The sequence below is a fragment of the Palaemon carinicauda genome, chromosome 2 (assembly GCF_036898095.1).
Source record: "Palaemon carinicauda isolate YSFRI2023 chromosome 2, ASM3689809v2, whole genome shotgun sequence".
In the NCBI taxonomy this organism is placed as follows: domain Eukaryota; kingdom Metazoa; phylum Arthropoda; class Malacostraca; order Decapoda; family Palaemonidae; genus Palaemon; species Palaemon carinicauda.
Window position 1 is genome coordinate 44670630 of NC_090726.1, and position 12320 is coordinate 44682949.

The window sequence follows — 12320 nt, forward strand, 5'->3', positions numbered from 1 at the left end:
AGAGCAATTTAAAAAAAATATACTGCAAAATGTGCTGGGAAAAAAAATAACACCCTGGGGGTTAAGGGTTGGAAATTTCCAAATACCCTGGGGGTAAAAGGGTTAAGTATAATTACAGTGCTTTTTTTACTAAATTTCTGTAATGGGAAATGTGCACTTTTATAGTTTCTTATTGTATTTATTGTTTTGAATGATAGAGAAGGTCCTCAGCTTACAAACTTGATAGTTCCCAAGAAGTTTGTAAGTCGAATTTTGTAAAATTTTTGTCTGGGAGAGGCTCAACATGAATCTCATACGTATGATATCCAGCTATAGAACTCAACAAATAATCATGTTTCACATGAAATAGATATCAGGTTATTACAAATCTCAATTTGCTTACTGTATTGAATATATTGTTTTATTATAGTACTGTATTTCTTGATTTTATCTTTATTTCCAGTTGTATTTGTATTTATATCCGAATGTTTGTAAGTTTGAGACCTGTATATGTATGGTTTATTGGTTAGCTGTGAAGATTGTATTTTATTAATGTATGGTCTTTAATTTACAACTCACGTAATTTAGGACAAAATTTTGGATTAGGTTGAGTATTTTCATGATCGTCATTTTCAGATAATGACCTGCAGCTCAAAGATCTTATTAGAGAATTCAAGGAAGCAGCCAAGAAAATGGTAGCGCTCTTGGATGTGTCTGTTCCCTCCGTGGCTAAGCTCAAGGTAAAGAAATTTATATGTGTTCTTGATGATTTACTTATATGACGGAAGTACAATGGAAGGCATTCCAATCTAATCATATATATCTCAAAAACCTTGGTAGTGAATGCTATGCAAAATACTGTATCCCCATTTCTGAAAGCTAGTTATTTCAGGGGCTGGAAATTTACTTATATTCATAGCCTCAATACTTACTTTTGTACAGTGTAGTATCTTGGTTTTGAAAAAAACTACCGGTTAAGTTTATTCCGAAGTTTGTAATAATGATTGTGCACTTAAGTGCAGAGTATATGATTTTTCAAAATTATACAAAACCGTTTTGCTTAAGGCCTATTATTTCAATGAAAGGTAAAGGTCATGGTGTTCTTTTAAAGTCCATAATTATGTACTCTATCTGTCAGTAATATTAAATGAGTATGTAGCTGTATTTTTTTTTTTTTTTTTTTTTTGAGTTATGGCCCTCTGAAATTCAATGACCTGGAAAATTTGACCCCATTGAACTTTGAACTTGCCCATCTTGAAACTATACATTTTCAATGTTTTTATATATTGAATTATATTTTCAGTACCAGAAAATTAAGATTTTTGGTCTTGCTTTCAAGTAAATGGGACAATATTTGACAGAATTATAGTAAAAATTTAATTCTGGCCTTTCAGGTCACTGTGACCTTGACATTGACCATGTGAGGTCCAAATTTTTATGGGGTCTATTATGTGCCATAGTGCATCTCTTCTGAAAAAAAATCAATTAAATTGGTCAAGTAGTATTTCCATAAAGTTGCTAACAAAGAAAAACCAATGTACAAACACACCCACAAAGGCTTCTACCATAAACAATATTCCTCATCCAGCTCTCGTTGGGGGACGGGATAATTAAATGTTATTAGAGTCTTGCATGAAGCCAAGAAATATAATGAAAGAAGATATTTAAGTTTGCATGCTGTACTCTAAGAATATCATAGTGATATTGGTGGATGGTTTCTTAAGCATAAAACTCTGTCGTCAATACTCTAAACCATAATTAGTTTTCTTTATCAATTATTTGTTAATGGTATTCCATAGTATCTTTCATTAAGAAATTAATTATACTCTTTATTGAATACAGCAGTTTTGATTCTCTAGTATTCTTTTTTAGGTTTGTTTTGTTAATTGAATAATTTACAAATTTCAGGAATTGGTTGAACAAGTGCCAAGTCAACACTTGATTGACTTAATTGCAGCATTTGTTAGAGCAACATTGCCGGAAAGACTGAAAGTACTCGATGCTGTTGACCTGGCAACTCGTCTTAAAGTCACTCTGCCCCTGCTCCTCCGTCACATACAAAAACTAAAGGTAATAATACCTTCCGAAGCCGCATACGGCCCGGTCGGGTAGGCTAACCACATAAACGTTAAAATAGCCTAACTAATACTCAAACCTTAATAAACTTAAATAACTATAATTAATCATTGTATAAGATGTCTAGAGCTAAGTAACAAGACTACAATTAGTATGAGGAACTAACTGGAAGTCGTCAAGTAAGCATGAAGCTCTCGGAGGTAGCGACACCAAAATGGCTGCTAGGGGAGAGGCATCATATGACACTGTATGAGACTATAATTAACAATATTATCAAAATTTTACGAGTGTCGCAACCTCAGCTCATCAAAATTGATAATTGCAATACTTAACTTAGGAGTAGGAGTCTCCAGAAGCTCAGACATCTTCACTAAACACAAAATAAAGGTTCTGAACACAAGAACGCGTGTTGATATCACGGTGCCATAGAAGGAATGATGGGAGAAGCGTGGGTAGTGGTAGTGGTGGTGGTGGGGGGTGGGGGAGCAGTAGCTGTAGTAGCGGGCAGTAGTCGGATGTAGAACGGCACCTCGCAGTAACGGGGATGTTGAGGAAGGAGAAGACTAATTGGTAAGGGACCTCTGATAGTGGTTTTAACACGCCCCAGTTACTATACCGACACCCTATAAGGGTGAGCGAGCTGTGTATATTCCTGGCATTCCATGCAACTTTTTTCTCTGGTATATTTAGCAGTATTTATACCTTAGAAATGGTGCGTTAAGGAGCATTTCACTGGGCGACACAGGTCCCTCGCCCAGAAATAGATTTTTCCTTCGTCAAAATCCCTTTTTTCTCTGTTTATTGCTTTGTTATGAATGTTATCATTTAGTATGTTAAGAAGAATTTATAATATTGTTGTTGTTTATGCTTATTAAAACTACATGTAAATGCTGAATGCCTTCATTCTTAGTTATATTTTACAGAACTTTTCAGTTTTTAATGTGGCGCAGTTTAGAAATGTTAGAATAATAAACGTTCTTATTCATAAGTTTGAAGAATTTTGTATAATTTCGAAAGCTTAGGCAAAAGACTAATATTGATACCATATAATATGCTGTTCTTTTTCATCTCCCCTATATAATGAAGAGCAAGTGTCTGGATATGTATATAAATATATACAGTGTATATTTCTTTCTTGTCATGCTGAGCTGCAACCAATCAGAAAACAACAATTTCCCACAAATTGCCCAAACTGCCGTGTTGTAATTAGGAGAGGGGGAGGCAGTGGGAAGAGTTGAATCTGTGTGCGTATGTGTGCATATCTATCTAAATATTTAGTTGTCATATTTGACGGGTACATTACAGTAATATAATTTCAATTCATCTTCTGATTTCTAGGAAGATAGAGAGAGTGATGATACAAGGAGCAGGAAAGATTTCAAGATTGTGAAGGTGACACGTGGAGGGAGAGGTTTGTCCCATGATGCAGACTCGTACGAAGATGACCAGAATGAGCTGGCAGAGTTAGAAGCAAAGATTAAAGAGGCTAATTTACCAGAACACGCTTTGAAGGTATGAGAACTAAATGGCACATTTAAGTAATTTTGGATAATTCTTTATGTTCATATATGAACAAACCTTATTTTTACTTGATGTATCCTAGTGTGCTGAGTTTTTCAAAGAATTGGATTATTTTTCAAATAAATAATAGTTCAGCTTTCCAATAAAGTATTCTTAACTAGGAAAAAGACTTGATTAGAGGGATTTGGAGTTGAAAATTCTCTGGGGCTATGATAAAAATATCAATACTTTGTCTTTATTTCAATGAAGAACACTTCCATTGTGTTGTCCCACACTGAAGTTTAGGTCCTGACATAGCCGAAGGAGGACATAAAATTAGTGGCCAAGTTTTCTTCGGTTTGATTTTTACTCTAGGCCATCACAAGCCAATCATAAAGGATTTGTTGTAGTCCTCAAGGATGTCTCATTTAGCTAAATTACCTGACTTTGCCTCTATTTACACTGCAGGGATGATTATTGCCTTAGTGAAGGCTTGTATGTGAAACAAAGGGTAAAATTTATATATTTATGTATATCTGTGTACAGACTGCAAAGAAGGAACTCGCACGACTGAAACAGATGGCGCCACATATGCCCGAATCTTCAATGACCCGAAATTACTTGGATTTATTAGTTGATCTGCCTTGGTCGGTTTCTGTAAAAGATACCTGCAACATCAGTAAAGCCAGAGCTGATTTAGATGCTGATCACTATGGCTTGGAAAAGGTGAGTTTTCATCAAAATTTGAAAAGTACTTGGTGAAAGTATGTCTCCCAGGGATGCATGTGGTGTGTGTGTGTGTGTGTAAAGGTGTATAAAACTGTTGCCAATTGGGGGTCAACTTAATTAGCTCTTATAGGATGAGCATGGTTATTGATTCTTCTCTAATATTTCTAAATCCACTTCCCGTATAGATACCTTCAAGTGTCTAACATAAGATTCATGTATTCCTTAACTTTGAAGGGCTTTCATTACTGCTGATGTTTTGACAAAATCAAGTTTTCTCATGGTCTAAATTTCATATGTAGTAGTTTATCATATAATGTTAATTTTTCCATTAGCTGGTTAAATTTATGAATATGGTCAGTCGTTGAATAACCACTTCTAAAGCTGGTCAGCTCACGTCGATTAGAATCCAGCTGTCTTTCTATTCAGCCTAATATCATCTTTATAAAGTAAATAACTTATATATTACTAAGATTAAACATATTGGGCAGTAATTTTTCAGGTCTTTTGTCTCTTTTTGTGAATTAGTATAATGAATAGTTTTTTCAAGCTGTAGCTATAGAGCATTCTTGCAGACATTTTGTGTAAAGTTCAGTGAGTTTTACTGTCTACATTCATACATATGTTTACATATATACTTATACATATACTGGTACTGTATATATATATGTATATATATATATATATATATATATATATATATATATATATATATATATATATATATATATATATATAGATATAGATATAGATATAGATAGATACATATACCAGTATATATACATTATATATGCATATACTGTATACATACCTTATATCCCTGGTTGCACGATCACTTAGTCTTACACTCCAGTTATATACTTTTCAAAGGTTAAGCGTCGAATTTTGGAGTACTTGGCTGTACGACAACTTCGTGGTGACCTCAAGGGACCGATATTGTGTTTCGTGGGTCCTCCAGGTGTGGGTAAAACAAGTATTGTTAAATCCATTGCAAGTACACTTGGCCGACCTTATTATCGGATGTCATTAGGTAAGAATATCTTGAAGTTACGTTATTTTATTTACTGTATTCAGTATATATAATCCCAATCTTGCAAAACTAGGGGAAGCAGTGTAAGAGAATTGCTTATACATAGAAATTGTTTTTTGTTTTTTTAAACTTATTGGTTGGTTCAAGGAAGTTTCTTAGATGGATCTTAAATTTTTTTTTATTAATGGATTAATTATTTAGTCATTTCCTCCGCCAACGAAGTTGGGAGGAGGATATGGTTCTGCCCGTTTGTCTGCGTGTTTGTTTATTTGTGAACAACTTCCTGGCCACAATTTTACTCATAGAATAATGAAAGTTTCAGGGATTAATTGTTATATTGAGACATGGAAGTGATTCAATTTTGAAAATCCTAGGTCAGAGGTCACGGTCAAGGTCGAGCAAAAGGTCGACCGAATTAATCCTAACCTTAACCCTAAGTTTGCACATGGTTGTCACACGGACATCCAATACACCTACGGTCTAAATTGATTCCATGAAAGGCGAGCTGGTTTAGAGAAAAACTGCTGTGGAGGAGGTCTGGACTTTGAGTGCTTTTCTAGCTTATACGGTATCTGTGAAGTCCTTATGATTTTTGATAAGTACCTCCTCTTATTGAAAGAATGGCGATTTACTTTCTCATATTTTTGACCCTTAACTAAAGCAAAATAACTTACGTAAATTTGAAAACGTAGCTGAGAAACCCCCAATACTCTAGTTTCAAATAACAATGCTTGAACTCGCTGCATATTTTGTACGCCAAGAATGAGAATGATATTGATAGAATGTTTACTCTTAATGCACGAGTATTAATATTATCTTTGTCACTATTACCATCATACTTCGAAGCAAACGGCTGTACCTATACAATAATGTCTTTAAAATAGCTATGATGTAATTAGCACCTTACCATTATTGTGTTATGGTCACTTATGTAATAGAAACCCCCTAAAAATAAGGTAAATTTACATTAACATAAATGAAACTAAGGGAGGAGAGGGAGAGATATAGAATTTGTATATTTTCTATTTATTTGTTTATTCATATTGTGCACTCAGTATTTACAGATTCTTTCTTCAGTTTCTGGTAAATTGAATGAAAGATATAAGTTTTGAATAAGAGAAAATGTTACATTGTTGCTGTTGATGTGTGCTGTTTGTATACAGTAGTTAGGTTTTATCAGAATTCAGGTTTACAGTTTTTGTGCACATCTAGGACAAAATAGTTTTAACAACTGTCATTTATTTTGTGAAATTGCACATGACACAGACAACACAGATCAGCAGTTATAGTATTTATATACTATTTATATTGGTTTTGGTATTATAACCCTTTTTACCCCCAAGGTAAGGTTAAATTTCTAGCACATTTTGCTATATATTTTTTTAAATTGCTTTAACAGCCTTAATTTTTGTCATAGAGAGGTCAAGTTGGTCTCATTCTTTCGGAAAATGCCTGAAGTTTCTCATAAAGTTATCGAAAATGTGCAAAAACATGTAAATAACAGTGTTTTGCAAGAACGTACCGGTATGTCCTTTGGGGGTGAAAGGGTTAAGATATTTAGAAAATAATTACAATGGGTACCCTACAGGAGGATGCGGGTAGGGTTTTCAGATATAAGGACTTTGAATCTAAGAGATTTTAAACTTGTGGGTCATCTTGGAAACCAAACCTCTCTGTATTTCTAGTCTGATCTTTGTGGAACTTCACTACATTATCAGAAAAGTAAATATATAAGTGAAAACTTTATGAATTCGTACAAAATGGTTTGTTTCAACTTTAGTATATTTTTAAGTGTCGCCTTTTTAGAATACAGTACATCATGATACATTTGAGTAATTAAATTTTGTGCTAAGTTTTAATATTTTAGAACTGACATTTCCTTTATTTGAAGTAATGATGGTAGCATTGTATTAAGAATAAGTTTTATATGAGAGTTGTATGAAATTGATTTCAATACAGTACATCATGAAACATTTGAGTAATTAAAATTTGTGCTAAATTTTAATCTTTTAGAAACGTTATTTCCTTTATTTCATTATTTGAAGTAATGATCATAGCATTGTACAGTATTAAGAAGAAATTTTATATGCGAGTTGTATGGAATTGAATTTTGTAGGTGGTGTGAGTGACCAGCATGATATACGTGGTCATCGCAGAACTTACATAGGTGCTATGCCGGGGAGGGTTATACAGGGATTAAGATCAGTCAAGGTATGTTGATTTATACTGTACTGTACTGTACTTTGATAAATTTTGACTTTAAAGTTGACTTTAAAGTTCCATTTTGGTAATTCAAACTCATACCTTCCTATGTTTTTTTGTGCATAGCTTGTGATGCAGTGCCTGTAATGACCTAATTTTTGATTGAGCTGCAAAATAGATTACTTCTAATAAAGAATTCTAGCAGACTCTCTTATAACGTACAGTAGTTGAAGAATTTTGCTCTCTTTTTCCTCCAAAGTTATAAAATAAGTACATGTACGTATGTACGTACACAAAGTTCATATAAAAGATACCATAATTGCTATTTTTAAATACTGTATAGTATAGTATGTTGAATTTTATAACCTATTCTGTTGTACTCTCAAAATTGCAATTTACACTTGTATCAGACATAAGAGGTATAGAAGAATTTCAGTGCACGTTATCAGAAAATTAATGAAGCACTTAAGCAATGTACTTCCCTTTAGTGTAAAAGTTAAACCTTTCTTTTTAGGTAGTAGAGTCCCCTTAAATGAGGAAAAATCCTGAATAATGTATGCATCCTTATTAACTCACAGACACCCTATTTCTATATACAATATATCTAGAAAAACTTAGCATATTTCAGCCTTGAAAGAAAATACAAAAGTATTCATAGTTATATAACCTAAAGTTCAGAAAATCATTCACAGTTATTTCTATTAAATAGAAAAGACAGAAAACCCCCACAGTATTACATAAGGCTTGAAAACTCGCTTTCAAAACGGTATCAGTCTCAACTTCCTTTCCTCTCTTATGTAACGAGCATATAGTGCTGTATTTGGTATAATATAACTCCATGCTCTTTAGTATTTGCAGTAATGTTATATTCACAATATGCGTGAATGAACCTTAACTGAAAAAAGATATAGCTGCATCTAGTCATATAAGACCAAATGCAGCTCAGGATACTCTGGAATTTAACAAGGAAGAGAGAGTTAAAAAAAGTGTTTACAAATCCTTTTGTAATACTACTGTATACTGGCTTATCTTTTATATTAAAAACAGTTCTGTATTTGTTGTTATATAATTGTAAACATGTACCCATATATATTGCTCTATAGAATGCCAGGCCTACCTGTGAGTAATCAAATTTGCAGAGGACAGATATGTGAAAGGTAAGGTAAGGGCTGACAGTATGATTACCTCTTGATACCTATTCAGTCTTTCTCACATAATTCAAGATAGGGAACACATATTGTTACAGAAGTTTTCATGGAGGAGATCCTTCTTCCAAGCAGTAGCCCTTACCATCTCGTCTATCTAACACAAGCTAAACTCTCCTTAAAATTAATTATTTTCATGTTCAATAAGAATTTGTTTCGGTTAACTTTTGATTTTAGGGTAATAATTTGTAGAATAATTTCCATTGCAAAGCTCTTAACTTAGAGAATATGTATTTAGGAGCATGTGGAATGCATTGAAGTGAATTTCCTTTTATTCTTATGGGAAAAATTGTTGCTTCAAACTCATCCCCAAGAGAGTTAAACTCTTATAATGCGGCTTTATTGTGCATAATAAAAAAGGATGGCACTTAAGCATGAAGACCTGTTCTTCCTCACAAACATTAGGAAATGGGCAAAACTGCAGTCATTACTCCAAAGATTATACTGTTAGGTATACTGGGTGAAAAGGCTAGAAGTCTTACTATGTATTTATGAATTTATGTATAATAATACTGTGCCTTTATTCATAGGTCAACAACCCAGTTATGCTTCTTGATGAGATTGACAAGCTCGGGACAGGTATTCATGGTGATCCAGGCGCAGCACTCTTGGAGGTTCTAGATCCAGAGCAGAATTCCACCTTCACAGACACTTACTTAAATCTACCATTTGATCTCTCTCAGGTTTGAAGATGAATTTTTGTTCAATTTACTCATATTTATTATTGAAAAACTATTATATTTGAATATTATTTTCATTTTGAATACTGCCTACTGTACTGTGCTTTTTCTTTTTATGTTAAGTTCATGTTGCTAATTCTGTATTAACCCTTTTACCCCCAGGCTATTAGGAAATTTCCAACCCTTAACCCCCAGGGGGTTATTTTTTTCCCAGCACATTTTGCAGTATATTTTTTTTAAATTGCTCTAACAGCCTTAATTTTTGTCATAGAGAGGTCAGGTTGGTCTCATTCTCTTGGAAAATGCCTGAATTTTCTAAAAAAAAAAAATTATCAAAAATATGAAATTTTATAGCATTTTTTTGCAAGGACGTACCGGTACGTCCATGGGGGTAAAGGGATGGCTTTTGTTAAACGTTCTTTTTGGGTAAAAGGGTTAAGAGCTTCACTTTGTGGTCTGGTGTGTAATGGCTATTTTTCCTTGTCTTTAGGTTTGAATAACCAAACCAGAAATTTAACTTCTAAATTTATGGACAATATGTACTTGCTATATCATATAAGAACTAGCTACGAAACCCCTTAAGTTATGTTCTTGACTAGTAAACAGTTGTCATCACAATGATTTTGGGCCTTCAGTCCTATTCGATGGCATAAACTCCATTTGTGTGAGAGCATTATGACTTTTGAGAGAATATAGTGCTTTATAATGTCTTGTACAGTATTGTATACTCGCATATGCGACACTTCAAATTTGATAAAAAATTATTTCATTGTATTGTTTATCCCACATATTATGCGAGAGTTCCATTTCAGCTAGATGAAACTGCTAGATTTTAAAATACTGTAGTCTGTTTTGTTTTCTTTTGTCGGATTACTTCCTTAACTCTTAATGGGAAAAATTTACCATACCATTATTTTTTACAGAAAAAAACAATAAATGTCCATCCAAAATGTAAATACACAATGGTATTTTTTTTTAATTTGGAAAATTAGTAAAAGCATTAAAAAAAGATGTGAACAAAATTGCTACTTTCAATATTCACTAGATAACAATGGTATAAATTTTGCAGGAAAATTTCTATTCATACTTTATTTTTTTCTGTTCATTAAATGTACGTTTATTTTATAACCTATAATACCTTTTGTATGATGATAGTTTTTATTAATTATTCCTTGGATACGTGAATCAGTTTTAACTCTTGTGAATTAAAAAAAAAAAATATTCAGGAGTATGCTTGCTGAATACTAGTGCACATTTTATACTCTCAAATACTTTAGATTTAGTTTATAATCACTGATCGTGATCAATGCATCCTTAGAGTTCCCTTTTGTCAAGCTTAGCAGCTACTCACTATGCTTGAAGTGTGTATTTTTCAATATTAAACTTACCCGATAATCATGTAGCTGTCAACTCCGTTGCCCGACAGAATTCTATGGAGGGATACGCCAGCTATCACAATACTAGAAGGGGGTGTACTTACCAGCGCCACCTGTGGCCAGGTACTATAGTACTTCTTGTTGACACCTCCTCAATTTTTCCTCTGTCGTGCTTCCGGCAAGACGTTCTGGGATACGCTTATGATCTTCGAGTATTTTCACGGCTTTTGGTGAAGTATTCTCTCAGATTTCGGCTGTCGCTTTACTGGAAAACTTCTATATTAGCTTAGATAGCTTTTATTTAATCCTGATTAACGGTTAACGATCTTTTGCTTGATTTTGAAACCCCACTTGGCTAACTCTTTGGATTCAAGATGTCTGACATTTCACAAGCCCCCACCCATAGGCGATGTAGGTCTTGTAATAGGCGTATTCCGAAGGCCTCGGTAGATCCTCACACCGCTTGTTCTGACTGTAGGGATAGGCCCTGTCAGTTAGAAAATCGATGCGAGGAATGCGCCGGACTTTCGGAACTTGATTTTGTCCGTCTTCTGAAGTATTCAACCAAGTTAGAGAGAGGCAGAGTTAGGAGGAGTTCTTCTCACTCTTCACTTTTTTCCTCACCTCATGATCCCCTACCTTTTCCTACCCCTGTAGTGGCTACCCCCGAACCTACTATTTGCCCTCAGCCTGATATGTCTGTTGTTTTGCGTGCTATTCAGGCCTTAGGCGATAAAGTAGAGTCAGTGGTTAGCGATCATAAGTCTCTTATGGCCGAAGTCAAGGAACTTAAGGTCAAGAGTGCAGTGGGTGGTATTAGTGCCAGTGCTGTGACGAGTGCTAGTGTCAGTGCAGTGCCAAGTGCTAGTGTCAGTGTGGTGCGTGAGGATACTTCTGTGCGTGCCAGTCGTCCTCCCAGTCCGGGACCTCTTGCAAGCTCCCAAGCCCAGGGGAGAAGCAATGTCGAAGGGCAAAAGGGTTCGGCAGGCCTTGATCGGCGCACAGAAGTATCCTCGGTGGTTGCGGGCGTGTCTTCCAGAGACCGTCACTCCCACCTGCAGACGATTGAGCCCGTCTTTTACTCGTCCGCTGATCAATTGTCAGGGAAGAAACGCTGGACTCAGGTCTCTAGACCACTCAAACGCAGAGTCCAGTCCGCGAGTGCTCAACCGGGCTGCAGTCATTGGCTCAGCTCTGACTCGCCGCAGTCATCTGTCGACTGCACTCCGCCCAAGAGGAGTAAGGTTCTGCCGCAACAGATCTCTGCTGTTAAGGCTTTGCCTCAGCAGACCTTAGTGTCTGCCGACCCCAAGTTGACTCTACTGCAGTCCATGCAGTCGCAACTTTCAGTCTTGATGCGTGAGTATCGGGCTGAGAAGGTTGCGCCTCCGCCTCCGCCTGCACTCGCTCCGCCTGCGCTCGCTCCGCCTGCGCTCGCTCCGCCTGACCGCAGTACCGCCTGCCAGGCGTACGATGTTGAGCCACGTTCTGAGTTTACTGTTCCCAGTGGTGTACAGCTCCCTCCGCCTTCCTTAAGGCAACCTCA

The 12320-nt window shown here is 35.4% G+C and overlaps 1 protein-coding gene across 2 annotated transcripts in view; it reads left to right on the top strand.

Moving 5' to 3' along the window:
• Positions 1-12320, top strand: part of LOC137624485 (lon protease homolog 2, peroxisomal-like) — a 51422-nt gene that overhangs the window by 24378 nt on the left and 14724 nt on the right. For both annotated transcript variants that reach the window (XR_011040736.1, XM_068355273.1), the window contains exons 5-11: positions 616-719; positions 1888-2049; positions 3394-3567; positions 4102-4281; positions 5152-5311; positions 7428-7522; positions 9249-9401. Coding sequence is in view for 1 of the 2 variants with exons in the window: in XM_068355273.1 (XP_068211374.1) it covers positions 616-719; positions 1888-2049; positions 3394-3567; positions 4102-4281; positions 5152-5311; positions 7428-7522; positions 9249-9401 (1028 nt within the window). In the remaining variant the exon portion in view is untranslated. The remainder of the gene's footprint in view (positions 1-615; positions 720-1887; positions 2050-3393; positions 3568-4101; positions 4282-5151; positions 5312-7427; positions 7523-9248; positions 9402-12320) is intronic.